The 23,855-nt window shown below is 39.7% G+C and overlaps 1 protein-coding gene across 1 annotated transcript in view; it reads left to right on the top strand.

The window, feature by feature from the left end:
• naalad2 (N-acetylated alpha-linked acidic dipeptidase 2) overlaps nucleotides 1-23,855 on the top strand; it is a 106,951-nt gene that overhangs the window by 16,582 nt on the left and 66,514 nt on the right. The window contains exons 3-6 of the mRNA XM_063052836.1: nucleotides 5,622-5,808; nucleotides 14,611-14,712; nucleotides 17,518-17,643; nucleotides 19,744-19,930. Coding sequence (XP_062908906.1) covers nucleotides 5,622-5,808; nucleotides 14,611-14,712; nucleotides 17,518-17,643; nucleotides 19,744-19,930 — 602 coding nt within the window. The remainder of the gene's footprint in view (nucleotides 1-5,621; nucleotides 5,809-14,610; nucleotides 14,713-17,517; nucleotides 17,644-19,743; nucleotides 19,931-23,855) is intronic.

Genomic DNA, 23,855 nt, shown 5'->3' with positions numbered 1-23,855 from the left:
GTGTGAGACCAAAGAATTGATTGTGGACTTCAGGAAGCATAAGTTGTGAGGGAGCACATAACAATTCTCATCAAAGGATCGGAAGTGGAAAAGATGAGCAGTCAAGTTCCTGGCTATCAACATCTTTGAGGAACTACCCCAAAATATTGATGAAATTACAAAGAAGGCATGATAGTAGCTATATTTCATTAGGTGTTTGAGAGAGATTGGTATGTCACCAAAGATACACAAATTTCTGCAGATGTACTGTGAAGGGTATTCTAATAGTTCTATCACTGTCTAGAATGGAGGGGTCACTGCACAGGATTAAGTTGTAAACTCAACCAGCTCCATCATGGACACCAGCCTCCAGGACACCTTCAAAAGGCAATGCCTCAAGAGGGAGGCATCCATCATTAATGACTCCTATCACCCAGGATATGCCCTCTTTTTATTGCTACCGTCAAGGAGGAGGTACTGGAGCTTGAAGACACACTCTTCAGGATCAGATTCTTCTCCCACACCGTCAGAATTCTGAATGGACAATGAACCTAAGAACAGCTCCTCAGCATTTTTTCCACCCTCTCTTTTTGCATTACGTATTTAATTAATTTTTATGTATACTTGTAATTTTTATTTTTTCTTACCATGTATTGCAGTGTACTGCTACTGTAACGCAATAAATGTCATGATATTTGTCTGTGATATTAAATCTGATTCTTGTCTGCTTCTCCTGGCAGGTACTGCAGGAGATCAAGGAGCAGTCTAGTATTTCTGGTGATTACATTTGCAGAAAGTGTATCCAGCCACAGCTCCTCAGGATTGCTTAGACCAGTAGTTGGGTTTAAGAGTATACAGAAGACAGTGACATGGTAGTTTCTATGAGATGGTCACACCAAAGGTGCTCAACATGAGATGTGGGCAAGTAATCAGGAATCTTCTGTAGTATTTCCCTCTCAAACAAGTATACCAGGTTGAAGTATGAACTGTTGAAATGGGATTGGGAAATCAAATTCAAATAGGTGGCCATAGGGATGTCCCATCTTTTGTGGCTGATGGAGCAAAGGTGCTCAAGAAAGCAGTACCCCAATCTACATCAAAACGGGAAGTCAAATTGAAATGGGTGGGTACAGGGAAATCCAGTTTTGCATTTTGGCTTTGTGGTGGTGGGGATTGGGAGATGACCTCTTTGGGAAGCAACCTTGATTAGCTCTGCTGTGAGGCAGGTTAGGGCAGAATATAGGCAACCAACAGTGATAAGAGACTCTTTAGTTGTATAAGACACAAATTTTTGTGGCTATGTGCGGGACTCTACAAAGGTGTTGCCTTTTTGATGCAAGAGCTAAGGATGTCTTTGAGCTGGTGCAAGATATTCTGAAAGAGGAAGTTGGGCAGGTCAAGTTGTGGTCCCTATTGGTACCAGTGGTGTACAGTAGATGAGAAGGGAAATGATGTCATGCAAAGAAAGTTTAGGGAGTTGGGAAGGTAGTGATTTTTTTTAAACTTTACATACTGTTCAGGTCAAGTTTGACCCATTTTGACATTTGACAGTAGTAACAACACCCTAAATGCCATTTAAAGTCGAATTTTTTTCATTTTTGCGCATTTTGGGTCACTTTAGGAAAAGTTATCAAATTTCGGCTTAAAAAAATGGCATTTAGGGCGTTTTTACTGCTGTCAAATGTCAAAATTTGACCCGAACAGTATGTAAGGATTTAAAAAAAAAAGTGTTGAGCTAGCAAGGCAAAAACTATAAGATAACACAACCAAATGGGTGGCAAAGAAGTTGGTATGGGAAGACTTTAGATATATGATCAGTGGGCTTTCTTCAGGGGCATGTGGGACCTGTACAAGAGGTATGAGTTGCACCTTAACTGGAGGGGAACCATTATAATCATTGGGAAGAATGCTAGTGTGATTTGGGAGGGTGTGTCTATGTGGCAATGGGTTGGAATCCAGAGCAGTTTTGTGGCAGTTGGGGAAATTGAGGGAAATATAAGTGTTAAAATGAGCAAGTTCAGATGACAGAACAGCTGGGGCTAGACAGGGAGTGAGAAAGGTTTGATAATCCAAACTGCATTTTAATGCAAGAACTCTGATAGGTAAGGCAGAGGAACTTGGGCATGGATATGTACATTGGACTGCGATTTATAACCAACAGATAAACCTGGTTGACAGAGGGGCAGGACTGGCAGCCCAGTGCTGTAGAGGACAGATGCACCATGCATGATAGAGGTAGACGTAAGAGAGGAGAAAGAATTGCAATTTTGATTAGGGAGAACATTATAGCAGTACTTAGGGTATTCTTCCATTAACCATTCAATGAAACTAAGAGGGTAGAACTTAGAAGTAAGAGGAGGAGGATGACCATTTTGGTATTGTCAGTCTTGTGCAAGTTCCAGCTATACGAAAGATATTATTTAGCTGGAGAGGATGCAGAAAAGATTCATGTGGATATTAATAAGACTAGAGTACTTGAGTTATAAGAAGAGGCTGGATAGACTGGAATGACTTTTCCCCAGAACTTAGGAGGCTGAGGGATGATGTTTTAGCACTATATAAAAATCATGAAAGGCATAGGTGAAAGATGAGAGGGGTACCCAAGGGGCAACTTTTGTACACAGGCTGGTGGGTATATGAAAAAAGCTGCCAGAAGAACCTGTAGAGATGTGTACAATCACAACATTTAAGTCATTTAGACAGATATGTGGGTAGGGAGGATATGGGTCAAATGTAGGCAAATGAGACTTGGGACTAGCAACTTGGTTAGCTTAAATGAGGTAGACTAAGAGCAGATTTCTGTGCTGTAAAGCAATGAAAGAAGTGTCATAACTCATGAAAGGGTTAGCTAATTTCAATCTCTCTTTTTTTCACCAAAGAAATCTTGACGGGTAACAAACCAAGCTAGTATGCACAAAAAAAATTGTTGGCATGTGTCATGTTGTGCCACCCGTGATTCTTTAAATCTCATCCATAATAAAAAGATACATAATGAATATCAAATGAAGCAACAATTTTTTTTTTTGCAACCTGAGTCCCTAGAGATATTTTCTCAGGAAACATCTCTTGCCGGCTTGCCGCCAGCAAGTCAATTGCCAGAGCATGTGACAGATGATGTGTTTTGAAATCCTCGCAGACCTGCTGTATCCATCAGTATTTTGGACAGTAAACAGCTGAGCCAATTGGCATTGGTTTCAGTCTGCTTTATATCTTCTAGTCATTTGATGGTGAACACTGAAAATTCAGTGACAATGGTAAATACTGTCTATAATTTAACACTTCAAATATTTAGGTTTTTGCAATAACATTTGTATTGGTAAAACTCTTATTTAAATTTATCGATGGGGTTTTTAAATTGTATTTGCCCTTTTCAGATTGTTCAGAACACTATGTTCTGAGGCATAATAATAATGAATAGAAATGATGTCGTTTTCAATTTTTTTTGAAGCAGTTTAATCTTGAACAGGTTTTCTAAAATGCTTCATTTATTTCAATCGGTCTGTGATACTTTTATTAAAACAATGTAAGTATAATAAAACAATGAACACATAAACAACAAGACTCCTTTTTCCTTAAAGTCCATAATTATTATATTTAGTTCATCAATAATTTTTTAGAAGGTTATCACCAATTTGGACATGGTCTCAAAAAAGGCTTGCTACCCCTTTCCTAGCACATCTTGTGCTGTTGTTGAAAAATTAATGTGAAATACGTTTCTTTGAAACTCTTGGAATTCAAAATGCATTTTTTCCTTTTCAGTATGTCACCGAAAAGTTGGTCAATTTTCTCCTTTCCTTTAGATTACAGTATGGCTTGTTAGAGTAAATGTGATCCAATCCTTTGGAAGCAATACGGGACCAAACAGCAATTCAGTCTTGTACAACTTCTTGTACCATCTAAAAATATGAAAAGAATCCTTTACATTCATTCAGGTGTCTTCCCGTTTGGCGTGGGTGATCATGTCTCTCCATCCATCACGGTCTCTGACCCTCCGAATTGTAGTTGTTGCCTCCCCTGTTTCTGACCATGATGTTGTTCCATCTATCATTTTCATTCTCTGTCTGCCTCTGCTTTTTCCTTCCAGCTTTCCAGTTGTAACTAAATGTTCTAATGTCTCTCTTCGCATAATGTGTCCAAAGAACTTCGATTGCTGTTTTCTGATTTTTTTTTTAAAGTAATGTACGTTTTGTTTTCATTCTGTGTAGAACTTCGTTGGTTGTCCTGGCCGTATATGATATGCATAGCATTCTTCTGAGGAACCACATCTCTGCTGCATTGGTTGTTTCCCATCGTATTTGTGATGGCCCATGACTCGCAGCCATACATCAATATGGGAAGAATGTAACAGCTGAGAGTTCTAAGGCGGATGTCAATTTCTATTTTCTTGTCTGTTAGGATGTTTCCCTTTACAATTTTATAATTAACTCAAACATTTAAGATCGGATGGGAAATTTGACAGCATGAGTGTTTTGCTCCTTGGTGACTGTTAGTGAAGCAATTGTCAGTCAATTAGTTATGAAATCTGACAGCAGACCAAGTGAAGTTGCTGTATAAAAAGGCATAAGGTGAAATCTAACGGAAACGTACACGCAAGTGAATCAAAAGAATTAGAGTGCGGGAAATTAAGCTGTGGACAGAGTGCACAAATTCCAAAAGCTCAAAAGAACTGGAAAAACAGATAGCAAACATCCAAAGTGTTCTATGATGGAACTATAACTCTCTTAGACTGTATTTTCTAATTTGTGTTCCTAACATGGTATATTTTTATCAGTGTAATGAATTCCACATGGCCAGGAGGTTGAATGGTAAAGCAAAGGAAATTAATTAGGGCATTGAGCTCAATATTGACATTTTAAAAGTAAGGCTGATACTGCAATTATTAGATTCTGCACTTCTACCAAGAGTATTACATTGCATGTAAATACTGAAACCAGATTCTGATTCTGAAATGAGGAACAGGTGAGACTATTTCACATAATTTGCCTACTTGACCCAACTCCAAACTTGGGGAAACCTTATACTGGATAATTACAAAGGTTTAATTTATTACCACCTTAAAACTGGTTGTTCTTCTGTCTTATTTTAGTTGACAGCAAAGCTGATCATCCTAGTGAGATATTGTGAACATTGTGAACCTTGAATGATTTAACCCTTAGATTTTATTTTATCATGTTAAATTATTTTAAAATTAACTGAAACATATTAAATTTTATTTATATGAAATTTTAATGAAATATATTAAGCATTAAAATTTGAAATGGATGTTTCTAGAAGTTGATGCTCAAGTTTGTTGTATTGAGGCTAAAGTCCACCAGCAAGAAATTAATTTGCTCCCTTAATTAATGTGGCTTTAGATTGTGAAGAATGATAGATAAACTAGGCAATTCAAGTTGAGCAGGTTTTAACGAAATCATGGAATAAGTCCATTTCTATTGCATGTTGTCGAGTCCAAACCATCACCCACAAAATGCTGGAGGAACTCAGCAGGCCAGGCAGCATCTATGGAAAAGAGTAAACAGTTGATGTTCTGGGCCGAGGCCCTTCAACAGGACCCAAAGTGTTCTGTGTGCTTAGGCATTGTTTTTACTTGGCAGATGGATCAGCGCTTGATTACTGATGAGTCTTAATTTTGTTTTAATCAGGAATTGGACACAATTTCCTCACTTAGCTGGTACTATGAAGAATCTCCAGTTAGCCCAAGAGATACAAAGACAGTGGAAGAACTGGGGTCTCGATTCAGTTGAATTGGCTGAATATGATGTCTTGTTGTCTTACCCAAACAAAAGCAATCCTAATTACATCTCTATCAATAATGAAAATGGACATTCGGTAAAGTGAAATATCTTGTATTCAAAATATTTGCTTCATCTATTATTGGTTATTCTGAAGTTTTGCACAATTAATAATTTGTATTCTGTGATGCAATGTAATTATTAACAATAACACTTGTCATTGCTGTAGCTCAGTCTAATGGAGTTTACATCCTAGACATTGTTTTCTTCTCCCCTTTAGCTGGGTTTCAGCTACTTTGTTAGTTTTTTTAAACTATTCATCACTTGATTACAAAATCCATGTTTATATTCACAAGCTTTCTATATCCTTCTCCCTATCACAGCACTGAGCACTGCGAGCAATTTTATTTTACTGATTGAGTTAAGAGTGGCTACTTTCCAAAATTGAGTCTCCTATTCAATTGGAATACTGTTTTACCAAATCAGCTGATCTGTTTATAACAGTAAAAGATGTGTGTCTGCGAATAGTAAATCAGCAAGAGCATAATTGCCAACCAGTGACCTCTGTATAGCTGTATCATGAAGACCCCATTGATGTCTGTAAACTAGGGGATGATAATAATCATTTGAATATAAATATATCAAAACAAAAACTGCAGACACTGAAAATCTAAGATAAAGATGCAGTGCTGTAAAGGCTCAAGGCATCAGGCCATGTCTGTGGAAATGGAACAAGCAGTGCGTCAGGTCGGAGTCCCTTCATCAAAGCAGGTTTTGTTTTATTATCTGATTTGGAGCTTTTAGAGTGGGCAGAGTCTAAAACTTGGAGCCAGGCCTTTCAGAAGCAAAGTCAGGAAACAGTTCTATAAAAAAAACAAATAATTGTCAGTCAACTCTTAATTCTTTTTGTTAATAATCAGTAATTTTCAAGGATATGGACAAGGGACAGTTGCAGAAAGCCCTGTGACCCATTGAGCCTCTGATTCAGTCAGCGGGCTGAAATAAGTGTGACAGGACGCTCATTGGTGATGCATTGTGAGGTTTAAAAAGAGCTCTGGAGCTTTCAATTTTCAGTGTGAGACCGATTTTAAAAATAAAGGGGGTGTAAGCTGAGCAGCCATTCTTAGAATGGTGCTTTGTTGGAGTGGTCCAGCTTTGGCTCAAAAAGCTTGAGTGAAAGCGGTCTTGGACAAGCACAGGTGTAAGTAAGAAAGTTTCCAGTCGGTGTATTTTTCCTTTATATACATAGCTAGCATGCTGAGAATGGATCCGGAGATAGTGGCAAGTTCCTTATGTAAGATGTGGGAAATTTGGGCAACCGCCAGTCTCCCTGGTAACCAGATCTGTATTTCCTTAGAGCCCATGTTAGGGAACTGGAACTGCAGCCGGATGACCTTTGGCTCAAACAGGGAAATAAGAAGGTGGTAGATAGGAGCTACAGGGAGGTAGTTACCCCTAAGTTCCAGGAGGCAGGTATCTGGGTGACTGTCAGAAGAGGGAAGGGGAATAGGCAAACAATGCGAAGTATCCCCGTGGTTATTCCCATCAATGACAAGTATGCCACTCTGGATACTATTGAGGGGGTGGGGTAGGGGGGAACAACCTACTGGGAGAAGCTGTAGTAACCAGGTCTTTGGTACAGAGTCTGACTCTGTGGCTCAGAAGGGAAGGTGGGGCTATTTCTCCTTACAAAACAGCTTCAACTCTGGGATGTTGGTGGGCTTCCTTGCATGAACTGCTTGCTTCGGGTCCTTCCACAACATTTCTGTAGGGTTAAGGTCAGGACTTTGACTTGGCCATTCCAAAAAATGAATTTACTTCTCTTTAAACTATTCTGTTGATTTACTCTGGTCTTTTGGACCATTGTGTGTTGCTTTATCCAACTTCTATTAGCTTCAGGGGAAGGGCTGATACCCTGACATTTTCTTGTAAAGTATCTTGATACAATTTTGAATTAATTGTTCCCTAAACAATTGCAAACTGTCCAGGCTCTGATACAGCAAAGCAGCTCCAAACCATGATGCTCATTCCAAAAGACATAGGAGTAGAATTAGGCCATGAGGCTGCTGCTCCAGTATTCCATCATGGTTGATTCCAGATCCCACTCAACCCCACACACCTGTCTTCTCACCATATCCTTTGATGTCCTGACCGATCAGGAAACTGTCAACTTCCACCTTCAATATACCCACGGACTTAGTCTCCACTGCAGTCTGTGGCAGAGCATTCCACAGATTTACTACTGTCTGGTAAAAAAAAATTGCTCCTTACCTCTGTTCTAAGGGGTCACCCCTCAATTTTGAGGCTGTGCCCTCTAGTTCTGGTCCCCACCACAGGAAGCATCCTCTCCACATCCGCCCTATCTAGTCCTTTCAACATTCGATAGGTTTCAATGAGATCCCCTGGCATTCTTCTAAATTCTAGTGAGTACAGACCCAAAGCTGCCACAGGCTCCTCATATGTTTACCTCTTCATTCCCGGAATCAATCTCGTGAACCTCCTCTGGACACTCTCCATTGACAATACATCCTTTCTGAGATATGGGGTCCAAAACTGTTGACAATACTCCAAGTGTGGCCTGACTAGTGTCTTATAAAGGGGAGGGAACGTCGACTCAGACCATGAGAGGCCTGTGTCGGGCATTTTCATGCCTTACAAGGTGCAGATTAGAAGTCTGTGTGGGGCACCACTCCTCACATAGACTAGAGCAATGTGTGATTAAGTGCCTTGCTTAAGGGCACAAACACGCTGCCGCAGCTGAGGCTCAAACTAGCGACCTTGAGGTAACTAGACGAATGCCTTAACCACTTGGCCACGTGCCCATAAAGCCTCTTATAAAGGCTCAGCATTATCTCCTTGTTTTTATATTCTATTCCCCTTGAAATAAATGCGAACATTGCAATTGCATTCTTTACCACAGATTCAACCTGCAAATTTACCTTCTGGGAGTCATAATTCAATAGGGTCTTTTAAGAGACTCCTGGATAGGTACATGGAGCTTAGAAAAATAGAGGGCTATGGGTACCCCTGGGTAGTTCTAAGGTAAGTACATGTTTGGCATAGCATTGTGGGCTGAAGGGCCTGTATTGTGTTGTAGGTTTTCTATGTTTCTATGCACGAGGACTCCTAAGTCCCTCTGTACCTCCAATGTTTGACCCTTCTTCCCATTTAGATAATAGTCTGCACTATTTCTCCTTTTACCAAAATGCATTATCATGCATTTCCTAGCACTGTATTCCGTCTGCCACTTTTTTGCCCATTCTTCTAATTTTTCCAAGTCCTTCTGCAATTGCATTGCTTCCTCAGCACTACCTACCCTTTACCTATCTTCGCAGCATCTGCAAACATTGCCACAAAGCCATCAATTCCATTATCCAAATCATTGACAAACAATTTCCTTCCACCATGCTTCACAGTTGTTATGAGGTTTTGGTGTTGGTGTACACTGCCCCTTTTCATCCAAACATAATGTGCAATTCTGCTAAGAAGTTCAACTTTTGTCTCATCTGTCCATAGAACATTGACCCAGAAGCTTTGTAGAACATCCAGGTGGTCTTTTGTAAACTTGAGATGTGCAGCAATGGTTTTTTTTGGGGCAGTGGTGGTTCCTCTGTGATGTCCTTCCATGAACATCATTGTTGTTCAGTGTTTTTCTTACCGTGGACACACAACTTGACTTTAGCAACTTCTAGAGACTCCTGCAGGTCTCTTGCTGTTATCCTTGAGTTCTTTTTCACCTTGCTCTTGGTGTGACCTTTGTAGGATGCCCACTCCTAGGGAGAGTAGCAACAGTATTGAGTTTCCTCCATTTGTAGACAGTTTCTCTTACTGTGGACTGATGAACATTCTGGTCTTTCGAAATGCTTTTGTAGCCTTTTCTATCTTCATGCATCACTACAATTCTTCTTCCAAGGTCCTCTGAAAGTTGTTTTAATTGAAGCATGGTGCACATAAACAATTTTTTATTGAGAAGAGCAGGCTCTGTCAGTAACTTGACTTTGTGTGACTTTATAGGGCAGGGCACCTCGAAAACCCACACCTCAAATCCCGTTGATTGGAACACCTGACTCCAAATAGCTTTTGTAGCATCACTAGATGCAATGTGTAGTGAGACTGTGAGGATAGGACAAAATTGCAGTCAGTGAGATGAGTTGGTGTACAGGAGGCCAAACTCAAAAAGGGTGATGTGTATAGGACAGAAGATGTTATATTTAAGTGTACACAGTATATGGAATAGAAAGTTTGTAGAATTTTCTCTATTTCTGCATAACTATGACCTAAAATGTGATCAGATCTCCATGTAAGTCTTAAAACTAGATAAGGAGAACCCAATTAAATAAATAACACAAAAACATTATACTTGTTCATTTATTTATTACGAAAAGTGATCCAATATTACATGTATTTTTTGGAAAAAGTATGGGAACCTTTGCTTTCAGTAACTGGTGTGACCCCTTTGTACAGCAATAGCCTTTTCAGATATTTAAAGAGTGAAAGAGAGACGAGAGTAGATATCGGACAGCTGGAAAGTGATGCTGGAGAGGTAGTAATGGGGAACAAAGAAATGGCAGATGAACATAATAAGTATTTGCATCAGTCTTCAATGTGGAAGGCACCAATAGAATGCCAGAAATACAGGAGTGTTGGGGGCAGAAGTGAGTCTCATTGCAATTACTAAGGAGAGGATGCTTGAAGTTGAAAAGCCTGAAGGTAGATAAGTCACCTGGAGCAGATGGACTACACCCCGGTGTTCTGAAAGAGGTAGATAAAGAGATTGAAGAGGTTGTGTGTATTCTGGAATGGTTATGAAGGGCTGGAAAATTGCAAATATCACCCCACTCTTTCAGAAGGGAGAGAGGCAGAAGAAAGGAAATTGCAGGCCAGTTAGCCTGATTTCGGTGGTTGGAAAGATGGTGGAGTCTATTATTAAGGATGAGGTTTTGGGGTACTTGGAGGCACATGATAAGATAGGCTAAAGTCAGCACGGTTTTCTAAAGTGGAAATTTTTCCTTACAATTCTTTTGAATTTTTTTAGGAAATAACAGGCAGGATAAATAAAGGAGAGTTAGTGGATGTTGGATTTAGATTTTGAGAAGTCCTTTGACAAGATGCTGCACATGAGGCTGCTAACAAGATAAGAGCAGGAAAGGTTACCATGGATAGAGCATTAGCTGACTGACAGGAGGCAAAGAGTGGGAATAAAGCAGGCCTTTTCTGGTTGGCTGCTGCTGACTAGTGGTGTGCCCATGGGGGTTGGTGTTAAGAAAGCTTCTTTTCACGTTGTATGTCAATGATTTGGATGAAGGAATTGATGGCTTTCTGGCCAAGTTTGCCAATGATACAAAGATAGATGGGCAGGCGGTGTTGAGGAAGCAGATTGTCTGCAGGAAAAATTGGGCAGATTGGAGAAATGGGCAAATAAGTGGCAGATGGAATATAATGTAGGGAAGTGCATGTACTTTTGCACAAGGAGTAAAGGCGTGGGCTCTTTTCTAATGGGGAGAAAATTAAAAAATCAGAGTTACTGAGAGACTTTGGACTCTTCATACAGTTTCCCCTAAGCGTTAACTTGCAGGTTGAGTCAGCAAATGAAATGTTAGCATTTATTTCGAATACAAAAGCGAGGATACAATGCTTAGAGTTGGAATATTGTGAGCAGTTTTGTTCCCCTTATCTAAGAAAAGATGTGCGGGCATTGGAAACTGTCCAGAGGGGGTTCACAAGAATGGTCCCAGGAATGCAAGGTTTAACATGGGAGCATTTGATTGCTCTGGGCCTGTACTTGCTGGCATTCAGAAGAATGGGGGGGGGGTGGGATCTCAGCGAAACCTATCGAATATTGAAAGGCCTGGATTGAGCTGAGTCATCTAGACATTTTTTTTCATTTTTATGGTGGTGCTGGTGAGTGATGCTTTACTGGTAGCAAACAAATCTACTAATTACTCTAATCTTTCTTTTTATGGACAGCAATCACTGCAATCAATAATCTGTAACTTTCCTCTGAGTTGTGCTTTTGAATCGCCTGTATGACGTGGCATCTTTATGGTATTCTGGGATTTTTGGTGAACTGCGATCTTGAAGGTGCATTGTGGTGGGGCCTAGGCCGAGAGCAAGGATCAAACTGATGTTTAGCTGATTGAAGCCCAGGGCCAGATTGAAACGGTTGGGGTGTTGGGGCTTGAGGCAAGGCATGGGCTGGGGTTCAGCTCACTGCTCCGTGAGCTTTGCTTGTGCCTACGCTGAACTGAGGCTGTGGCCTGCAACTAACCAGCTGCAGCAAGGAGCTGGCCTCATGGCTGTGGACTCACTGTTGTCAACTTTTTTTGTTTTTTTTTACTTGTTTGTATGATTCTTTCTACACATTGGGAATTTGAGAGTTTTTTAATGGGTTCCATTGTGTTTCTTTTTGTGGCTGCTATTTACATAATCTGCTTTAAATTTTAAGTGGCTGTGGTGAGGATGTTTCCTACAGTGGGGGAATCTAGGACCAGAGGGCCCAGCCTCACAATTGAGTGATGTCCATTTAGAACAGAGATGAGGAAATATTCCTTTGGCCATAGGGTGGTGGATCTGTGGAATTCATTGCTACAGTCAGCTATACAGGCCATGTCTGCCTTAAGTATACCCAGTGACGTTGCTATGTTTCTAATTAATCAGGGCGTCAAAGATTACAGGGAGAAGGCAAGAGAATGAGGTTGAGCAGTATGATGGATCAGCCCTGATAGAATGGAGGAGTAGACTCAATGGGTCAAATGGCCTAATTCTGCTCCTGTGTCTCATGGTCTTATGGTCAGCCATGATTTTATTGCGAGGCAGTGCAGTCTCAAAGGGTTAAGTGGTGTATTTCTGGGTAAAAATAATATGTATGATGACTTTCGTGACATCAAAAGGTGCAAAATAGAGGCACGTAGAGCAACCAGCATTTATGTATAATAAGAGATCACAAGCAGCATTGATTTAAGTAGTTGATGTGTCTGGTGATTAAATGAAACACACTGATCACACTGACAGGAACACCACCGTGATTTGTGTCATGGGATCTTTGGCTCTACTTGAATAGTTGATCCTGTTCAATGTCTGCTTAGTTGTTTGCTGGGTTTAATATTCATCTGACAGTCAGTCAAGCAACACTCCATGAGTACATACTGACTCAGGCTAAATTATATTTATTAGATCTTGAAATCGTATCTGTAAGATCAATAGTTATTATGGCTTTGGTTGTATTACAAAGATGACAGTGTAAAATTAAGAATTGTATTTGGTGCTACTGTGCTTCTTGAAGTATTTTGAACAGCTTCACATCCCATAAAAAGGAAGTAATATATCTCTGTGAGCCATTTATTAGAGAAGGTAACCATGAGTTCTTGGTTCTCGTATAGGGAGCTGGAGCCAGATATGGACATTTATAATGATGCATGAGGCTACTGGGGAGGGTGTAGTTGTTGATCTGCATGTTTTCTTTTTTGCCTTAATTTAATACAGCATAAATGACATTAAAATATTTTTCATGACAGGTCTACTGAAGGATTTTGAATTTGAAGATTTGAAATGGTGTATGTGTAGTTTTAACAAAGAGCCCAGAAAAATACTTAGCTGCTGCCTTATTTGCACAGTATTTCCAGCACTTGCAACAACTGCAGTTTTTTTTGATTTTTGCAACACTTTTGTTCACTGCGAGTGCATTCTAATGATTTGGTACTGCATAGACACAAGATAGTTTTGTTTAGGTCTTCTGGCATGTGGCACACGTCCTGTGGGTTTTCCTGGGAATGCAATGAATAATTGACATCAAGTACATGGTTTTCTATGGCACAAAAGAGAATTATGAGTGGAATGGATCTCAACTGCAGAAGGAAGACTCATGGTTCAGGTTCTCCACCACCTGAAAAGGCTGCATCATCTTGTTCTGATGCTGCAGTGAATGTCAGTGAAGAAACGTCCAGGGTGGGTTCTTAATTTTCCATTTCTTCTAACATCCTTGGTAACTGCCCTTCCTTGTACCAGCTCCTACCTCGCCTACTGATTGGATTCTGTTACTTTTCCATAGTCCTCCATAGCTCCTTGGATCTCTTCCCTTTCCTCAACAATATGTACTGTATGTGTTAGAGATCAGACCTGTAACAGCACAATGAACAGGCATTATGGAAGGATCTCCCTGAATTCAAAATATTTTGAGATTGTAAGCTCTTTAATTGCAGTTTCAATAGTTAAAAAATTCACTATTTTGAGTGTCAATAAGGGGCTTCATTAAATTCAATTTTTGCCATGGAAGCATATATGGACACCTCATACCCAAATACCTTTGGTAATTTAGACACATCATCAGCTGCCTTTTACCACTGTATTGTACGATGACTCTCTCTGCAGATGTTGTTTATTTATACAGCTGTCCTTGTCCTGGTTTGTAATGGTCTTGCTGCCCACGTTACTTCCGATTTGTAAATGGCATTCAAATCCAACAATCTGCTTGCCTCCACTGCAATTAATCACCTCCCTATTGTGTCCCCACAGCCACCACCTTACTGTCTTCTAAATCCGCCCCCCCCCCGCAAGCTGCTGATCTCAGTCAGGGTTTACTGCTGCAATCACAGCCAATTCTTAGTCAAAATAAGAGACATGGATGAGGATAATCAACTATAGAAGATTCTACAAAAATGAGAAATAAGAGGGCATAGGGAAATAAAATTGTTTCCAGTAAGAAGGAAGAGAGGAAGCATATCAAACTCTACAACAGAAGGATAGATTAAATGAAGAATGAGTTGAAATTAAACTATATCTGCTACACAGAAGCCGAATAACTCAAAGGGGGAAGAAAAGGAACAAAAAAGCTGATCAATCTCGATTTTGTGTAAATTACATTTAATATGCATAAAGTAACAAATTGCCACTTTATTTTCAGATCTTTAATACATCCCTCTTTGAGCCACTACCTCCTGGATATGAACATGTAGAGGACCTGGAACCACCATTCAATGCCTATTCTCCACCGGGGATGCCAGTGGTAAATTTTTCTTACTGCAGAAGTATCTTGTTGCAATCTAATGATTTAGAAATAAATTGGGTGCTTTAGAAACTGAGAGTGTTTCAATAGCAATTTAAATTTCTATTAATCCAGATAATTGCTGCTCATAATCATAGTCGATGGAAAGAAGACAATTACATTTTAAATAGAAGCAAGAAAAGGTTACAGGGCTTGAACTAATTCTTTCATTTGTTAAGTTGATGGCTGATGCTCGCATCTTTCTGCCCAATCATTTGATTATCCCAGTTTTCAAATAGCTGTTGATCTCTTGTTCTTGTACTTTTATAGTATGGGGGTGGGGGGTGGTTAGATTTTCCAGGAAAATCTAACTTATTTATGACTTATTTCAGTCAGACCAGAATAAAGTGTTTTCTTTAAGAGTGGGGTAAGTAATGAATAGTAGAACAGTATTTTATCTGTAGGAACAAGCTGCTGCTCTTCGCTGCATTGCATTAATATCAGAATTAATTTAATATTGTCTAGACATTTTGTGAAAGTGATTGCTTACAATGTAATTTACCAAGCCTTCCCAATTTTTCATACCACATTCTAAGCAAATTTAAGTTTGAGATCTCATTTGCAAATTAAGTAAAATACTGTTAGTATGTCATTTATTTCAGTTTTTGCTCAAAAACATGAATTTGAAAGCAACGGTGAAATTTGTAGCTTGTGTAACTGAAAGCTGACAGCAATATAACTGTTCAGCTATTTTTCAATTTTTTTGGTGTGTGGTGAAAGCCACAATAGATTGTAAATTTGCTTACAATGTCAAACTATCATTTTTTAACCTTGTCAGAAATCAAATTAAGGAACTCTGCACTTTTTAATGGAAGTGGTCAAATTTACATGAAATGTCTTGGTCTGCTGCTGAGGACTCTTTCGAAGATTTCACTAAGTACAAATTACTGTAATCAGATTAACATTGAAACAGAGTAAAAATGAACTTTGGGTCATTTTATGTATACCAATAACTGAAGGTTCAGCATTGAGGTTTTACATAATGTTTTTTTAAATTTTATTTGCAAACCATTGAACTTGTATTCCTCAAAACTACTGAATGAAGTTAGCTCTGCAGTAATGTGATTCTGAGTATTCTTAGCTGAATATCTTATTGTGATTTGTTTAGCTTGCAATTAGTGGAAGATGGGAAATGGCTTTTTAATTTGAGTGGTTTTGAAAGGCCTTTCTGAACTGATGCCCCTTAATCTCAGGCTCATTGAAGTAACAGATAAAGCATAAATTTTGGGAGTGGATAAGTTACTGACTGGATGATGGACAGAGCCAGACTAAATTTGAAAACTTAAATTGATTTGGAAGAGAATGAAGAGTGGTTTGTTTGAAGAATAGATTTGACCACCAAAAGCACAGAATCGGAAGCTCTTCAAACATTAGCCAAGATTGCACAGGAGGGCAACTGAATCTCATGAGGCGGCTTAGAAAACAGTGATTTTGGGAGCAGTAATTCAGTAAATTACTCTTCCCCAGTAACTTTTCTTTCCCCATTCCATCTAGTTATTCTTTTACATACATACATGCATTGGTGTGTGCCTATGTCTTCAAGTTGCACCTTTTTTTTCTGAGCACATTTGTGCAAGCCCTTCATTCTTCATGCCTTTAAATTTAAATTCTTGTCATTCATTATTACTTCCCACAAAGTTCCAGCTGTTTTCTCCCCTTTACTGAACCAAAATCTCCTGAGTTGTCTTTATCAGTCGTATATGTGTGTAAGAGAGATGTCTGGGATAAGTCATAAAATAGTTTGTATATAAATTAGTAGAATTTAAAGTATCTTAAATGCTTTATAATATCATTTACTATTAATAATCATTTAAGATTTTCTCTATCTATAATGTAGATCAGAGTAATACAGCATGGCAACAGGACCTTCGGCCCATCTTGTTAGTGTCAGCCAAGGATCCTCCATGCTAGTTCCAGTTTCCTGTGCTTGGCCCATAACCTCAAAGCTCCTCTATATCTTTATCTAAATTACTCTTAAATGTTACAATTACACTTGCCTCAATCACTTCCTCTGGCAGTTCATTCCAATACTCTCCACCCTTTGTGTAAAGAAGTTACTTCTCGGGTCTCTTTTAAATCATTCCTTTCTTATAGCTATGCCTTGTTTTGTACTCCCCATGCCTGGGGAAAGACTAACCATCCAGCCTATCTATACCCCCATGATATAAACTACTGTGAGATCAGCCCTCTTCTCCTGTGCTCCAGGGCGTATAAACATCCAGTGTTGTCAAACTCTTCCTATAACTTAGGCTCTCCAGTCTAGGCAGCATCCACATAAGACTCTTCTGCACCAGCTTGACGATGTCTTTCCCATAATAGGGTGATCAAAACAGTATGCAATACTCTAAATGTAGCCTCACCAAAGACTCGTAAAATTGCAACATAAAATCCCCATTTTTAAACTCGATGCCGCAATGAAGGCCAACATGCTAAACCTGTTTTTCACCACCTTGTCTACTTGCATGACCACTTTTAACAAACTTTGCACTTGTGTTCCCAGGTACCTCTGTTTGCCCTGTCGTTCACTGTATGCGTCCTACCCTCGTTTGTCCAAAATGCATCACCTCATACTTATCTAGGTTGAAATCCATCTGTCATTCCTAAGCTCATCTCCTTAACTGATCAAGATCTCTTTGCAATTTATTGAAACCTGCTTCACTATCAACAAGACCCCCTAATTTAATATCATCTGCAAATTTGTTATTGTACTTAGAAATGCATTTTTCTCCATTGTGCTCTCAAGTAATTTATTGTATTTATGTGCAGGGGGACTTGGTCTATGTTAATTATGCTCGTCATGAGGATTTCTCCTGGCTGCAAAAGGAAATGGACATCAACGTCACTGGGAAGATTGTAATTGCCAGATATGGGAAAATCTTCAGAGGAAACAAGGTAGTGACTCTTCTGTCTATGGCCCAAACTATATTTTTTGCATTTACATCAAATAAAAGTCATTTTTGAAGAAGAAACGTTGATAAGGTGGAATCTTTTTGAGCAGTATGTTTAATAACCAGGCCTCTACATCTTAGAAGTCCTGAATATGAAGCATGAGGATATTAAGTACAGACACACTTGCAGGTATATTTTTGCAATTTCAGTTCAGGCACAAATTTATTTTAACAATATAATTGTGCATATTTATAAAATGGGTGCATTACTCATTGTATCCGGTCACAGGTTTGCGCAATTTATGTTAACTGTTACAAATTTCCTGTCTGTGGGGGAACTCACTCATGCATGTAATCCACAGATCCAGAACACGACTGAAATTAATAGCAGAAAAGAACCAAAACATTTTTTGTCAGCTTAACTCACTAAGCATCCTACTTTCTTTTTATTATTGTTTTACTTCTCAATCATCAGTACAAATATACCCAGTCATTTGGAAAGATTTTAAACTCTTTCCTTGATTCTCTAATATAGTCTCCATTGTTAAAGCCAGTATTCATTATCCATCCCACTTCTTACTACCTGTGAGAACCTGATGTGGTCCTTGAACCACTGCAGGCCATCGAAAGCCATTGGATTTTATTTGGGGTTTTATTTAGTGACTCAGTGACAATATTCAGATCAACGTTTTGTAAAATCGTCCACTTTTGCCTACCTTTTTCAATCATAGACATTGAAATAGTAACCAGTAAATTTAGAAACACATTGTATTTGAAAAAGTGAGAATGAATTGTTCTAAAACTATTAATGCTTAAATAAACATGTATTTACTGTACTTAAATTCACTACATTTAAACCAACAGAATTTGAATAAAAATATAAAAGGTCTATTCTTTCCGTAACCATTTTTTTTTACCATTGGTTTCAACGCACCATGCATTGAGACTCAAGACACCAGATATTGTATCAAGAGTACCAGACCCAGCAAGTCAGGCAGAATTTCAACCCGAAGCAACAGTCAGTGCTCTGTCCAGATTGAGTCTCAACATGAAGCATCAAATATGCTTTTCTATCCACACCCTGACCTGTTAAGTTCCTCCATCATCTTGGATGTTGCCGATATTTAGCCAGGCACAGGCTCGGTAAACAGACTGAGGCCTGGGAAATCTCTGCTGTCTCTTTTGTCTGTGTAGATCAGGAGCAGTCCTGGGGCAAATGATGCTCATGCCAACTTAAGCCAGTAGTAGTGGTTTATAATGATTGTTGGAGGTTGCTAGCTTAATTCTTTCCGTGCTTTTTTATTATGGAACCATATAGGCTGGAGGCAAAACGGTAAATTTTTTTTTCCCCATTTGGTCCCCTATAGGAAGGTCGATGGGACTAGGTAGAATAATGTTTCATCAAGGACTAAATGGGCCAAAGGGCCTGTTTCTGTGCTGTAGTTCTGTATGACTCTAAATGATAATACTTTCAAAATTACGAAAGTAATGACCTCGGCCCTCCATACCCCTTCCATCCATGTGATTATCCAAACTTCTCTTAAGTGTTGAAATCGAACCTGCATTCATCACTTCCACTGGCAGTTCATTCCACACTCTCATCACCCTCTGAAGAAATTCCACCTTGTTCCCCGTAACCATTTCACCCATGATCTATAGTTCAAGTCTCACCCGACCTCAGTGGGAAAAGCCTGCTTGTATATACCCTACCTATACCCTCATAGTTGTTGTATTTGTGGACCATGAGTCTCCCAAATGCTTCAACATTACTTGCCAACACAGCGCAGAGCAGGGGTCTGCTGTCTGATGTGTGGACACACTACTCCAATTGCTACGACACACATCTTGTTTTTCAATTGCTGAGTACCTTTCTGTTTTCAAATCCCTGCTGATCAGATGGAGATCGTACCAGGTTCCCAGTTCCTCTTCCAGCATTGATTGTTCAGAGTTTTAAGACATTTAACATTCCATACTGCAAATCCAGATATTTGAAAATTATAAAAAGGCCTGAACAATTCTTGCCTAAAAGTTTTAAAAAGTGTACTTTAAAATAGAAAATACTTTTATTTTCAGTTTAAGTTGGTGCCTTGTTCCAACTTCCTAGGTTAAGAACGCAGTGGAAGCCGGTGCTAAAGGAATCATTCTTTTCTCTGACCCAGCTGATTATGGTGCACCAGGAGTGCTACCTTACCCAAGTGGCTGGAACCTCCCTGGGACTGGTGTTCAGCGTGGAAATGTATTGCTCACGGATGGAGCTGGAGATCCTCTAACTCCTGGATTTCCAGCAAATGGTATGTACTGTGGCAAGCAATTTTTATCCTTTGAGGAGAGTGAAGACAGATCACTTTGGTAACCTGTTAAGTCTCTGCCTTATTTTAATTTGACCTAAATTGTTCCAGTATCTGTAAGTCTTCAGGTTTAATGCATTGTTCTCTGTTCCAATTTGAACAAAAATTGTTTGATACTTGGTTCAAATTTTACAAAACATTGAAATGAACAATATAAACCAACTTGTAAATTGTTGTAGTCAAGGAATTGAAAGCCTTCCGACCCCTTCTGTGTTGGTTATGTAAGATGAGTTATTTTAATTCTAGTTGTTATGACCATAGGAAAGTAACTTTATGAAAGATTCTGAGCAATACACATCAAAATGGTGAGTTTCTTGAACAATTCTTACCTAATGAAGTGGGGTTAAATAGATTGAACTCTCAGCCTTGGGCAAAACAGCAGAAATCACAACATATGTGCTTGTATTATCAAAAATAATAACAGAAGTGATCAAATTTATTTATTTGTTTGCAAATCATGGGGTTGAAATCTATACTATCACATGATTACACAAGATAAATGCAGAGAAGATGGCTCTTCAGAGCATCATGGCTCATCCTGAAAAACTGAACCAAGTCCTCCCCACCCCCAGCAGAGTTAAATTGCTCTCCTGTTTATACAGGGTTCACTGCAGTGTTGAACAAAATTTGACTTTCCTGCCATTAACTGCTTTCTCATCTTCTTCCCTCTTTTTCTCCCACACTCAAGAGGTTCCCCACTAAACATTAGCTCAGTTTATTACATCAAAGACGACTAGTAGTCCTATTTAGCTGCAACAGATTCAATGGTCTTCGGTGGATTGGAACCATTATAGGAGGCCAAATTCACCTCAAATGTGAATTGGTTTATTCTGTCACATATACTGAGGTACAGTGAATTTTATTTCTTTGTGCATGACATCTGTACAGATCAGTGCCATCACATGAGTGCATAGAGGTAGTATAAGAGAAAACAACAAAACAGAATAGACTGTTACAGTTACAGAGGAAGGGCAGTGCAGGCAGACAATAAGATAGAAGTTCATAATGAGGTAGATTGCAAGGTCAAAAAGTTCATTCTTATCGTACTAGGGGATCATTCAATACCCTTATAACAGCAGGATAGAAGCCGGTGATGCATGCTTTCAAGTTTTTTTATATATCTTTTTGCCTGATAGGAGGGGGAAGGACAGAATGTCTGGGATGTGTGGGATTTTGATTATGTTGGCTGCTTACCAAGACGGTGAGAAATATAGACAGTGTATGGAAGGGAGGCTGGTTTTCATGGTACATTGAGCTGTGTTTACACCTTAGTGCATTTTCTTATGATCACAGGCAGAGCAATTGCCATATTAAGCCATGATGCATCTGGGTAGGATGATTTCTCTGACATATATCAAAGGTGGTGAAGTTCAAATGGCACATGCCAAATTTCTTTAACCTCCTCAGGAAGTAGAGGTGCTGGTGAGCTTTCTTGGCCATGGCATCTGTGATTGGACCAGGACAGTTTATTGTGGATGATCACTCCTAGAAACTGAATCTCTTAACCTTTATGCTGTAGGCATCCCACCCCTCCCTAAAGTCCATGACAAGTTCTTTTGTTTTCCTGACATTGATAGAAAGGTTTTTGTCAAGACATCATGCCTCAAGGATCTTTGTCTCCTTCCTATACTTTGACTCATCGTTAACTGAAATTGTGCCCACTACATGTGGTGATATTTGCAAACTTGTGGATGAGTTAGAGCAGAATCTGGCATTTGTGAGTGTACCTGGAGAATGGTATAGGGCTGAGGATGCAGTCCTGTGGGACACCAATGTTGAGGGTAATCCTACTGGATGGCTTTACTGGTTATGGTCTTTTAGCTGGAATGGCAAGGATCCAGTTGCAAAGGGAGGTGTTGAACCTAGATCTAGGAATTTGAACACGCAAACATGAGGAATTCTGCAGATGCTGGAAATTTAAGCAACACACATCAAAGTTGCTGGTGAATGCAGCAGACCAGGCAGCATCTCTAGGAAGAGGTACAGTCGACGTTTCGGGCCGAGACTCTTCGTCAAGACTAACTGAACGAACAGCTAGTAAGAGATTTGAAAGGGGGAGGGGGAGATCCAAAATGATAGGAGAACACAGGAGGGGGAGGGATGGAGCCAAGAGCTGGACAGGTGATTGGCAAAAGGGATATGAGAGGATCATGGGACAGGAGGCCCAGGGAAAAGGGGGAGGGGGGGAAAACCCAGAGGATGGGCAAGGAGTATAGTCAGAGGGACAGAGGGAGAAAAAAGAGAGAGAGAAAGAATGTGTGTATATAAATAAATAATGGATGGGGTACGAGGGGGAGGTGGGGCATTAGCGGAAGTTAGAGAAGTCCATGTTCATGCCATCAAGCTGTCATGGAGGGTAACATTCCATTTCCCTTCTGTTCCAAATGTGATAAGCTGATCGGGAAGGGATGTGCTTCTCTCAGCAATGCTGCCTGACTTTATTTTGTAGCCTGTTATGGCATGTAGGCCCTGCTACAACTGATGACTACTCTTGGAATTGAGTTTGGACTGGCATTGCTTCTTGGCATGCATGATAGTTTTGCAGACACTGCATCTTGATTTCTTGTATAGGCCAGGGACAGTTGATTTCAATGTCACAGTTCTGGATTTCAGTGGATCTCCCATTTCATCCATTGTTTCCAGGTTGGCAACACCCAGATTGACTTCTCTTGATCCACATTTTCTCCATACCATCCATGATGGTGGTGACATAATCAGCCAGGTTGGCATTCCTTTCCCAAAGATACCAGTAATTCCAATGTGCTAACTAATTCTTGTCTCTTAATTCATTCAAGATGGGTGACCTCTTCATGAATGTCTTTAGAGTTGTACAGCACTGAAACAAGACATTAGGCCCACCATGTCTACGGCAACCATTATGTACCTATCCGCACTGGTCCCTAACCTACTATTCTTTAGTAATTTAAGTAGTCATCCAGATGATGCTTTAAGCATTGTAAGAGTATCTGTCTTCACTAATTTCCCAAGTATTGCATTCCAGATTGCAAGCACCTTCTGAAAGGAAAAATTCTTCCTTATGTCCCCTCTAAAACTCTTTCCTTATTCCAAGCTTGTACCTTTTAGAATTGGGCACCTCCAAGATGGTTACTTTCTTCTTATCAACGCTATCTGTGCTGTTTCTAATTGAGTATACCTCTTTAGGTATCCCCCAAGCCTCCTCCAAGGAAAGCATCCCAGGCAAAGTTCTATGTTATTTCCATTTGCCTTCTAGGGTGTAATTGCATTACTCCTATGGTGTGATGACCAGAACTGCAAACAGTACTCCAGACATGGTGAGCCATTGTTTTATAAAGTTCTACCAGGGCCTCCCTACATACGCCATATGCTCTCTTTCCCTTAGCTTCCAGTGCTGCCACTTGCACACCTTTGCCCTTTGTTCCTCAATGCTTCCAAAACCACTGGTTTATTGTATATGTCCTTATTTAACCAAATTGTATCACATTACACTTATCAGGATTAAATTGCATCAGTCATAAAGCAAGGAGATAATGCTAAGCCTTTGTAAGACACCAGTCAGGCCGCACTTGGAGTATTGGCAACAGTTTTGGGCTCCATATCTCAGAAAGGATTTGTTGTCATTGGAGAGAGTTTAGAGGAGGTTCACAAGGATGATTCCGGGAATTAAAGAGTTAACATAGGGGTGTTTGGCAGCTTGGGGTCTGTGCTCACTGGAATTTAGAAGGATGCAGGGGGATCTTTTTGAAGAAAAAGAAGAAAATGACTACCAAATGTAGAAAGGACTAGATAGGGTGGATGTGGAGAGGATGTTTCCTTTGCTGAAGATATCCAGAACTAAAGGGCACGGCCTCAGAATTGAGGGGCGACCTTTTAGAACCGAGGTAAGGAG

Source organism: Mobula hypostoma, chromosome 7, assembly GCF_963921235.1.
Source record: "Mobula hypostoma chromosome 7, sMobHyp1.1, whole genome shotgun sequence".
Taxonomy (NCBI): domain Eukaryota; kingdom Metazoa; phylum Chordata; class Chondrichthyes; order Myliobatiformes; family Myliobatidae; genus Mobula; species Mobula hypostoma.
Note: the sequence above shows the minus strand (reverse complement) of the source record. Positions and strands in the feature narration are given on the sequence as shown.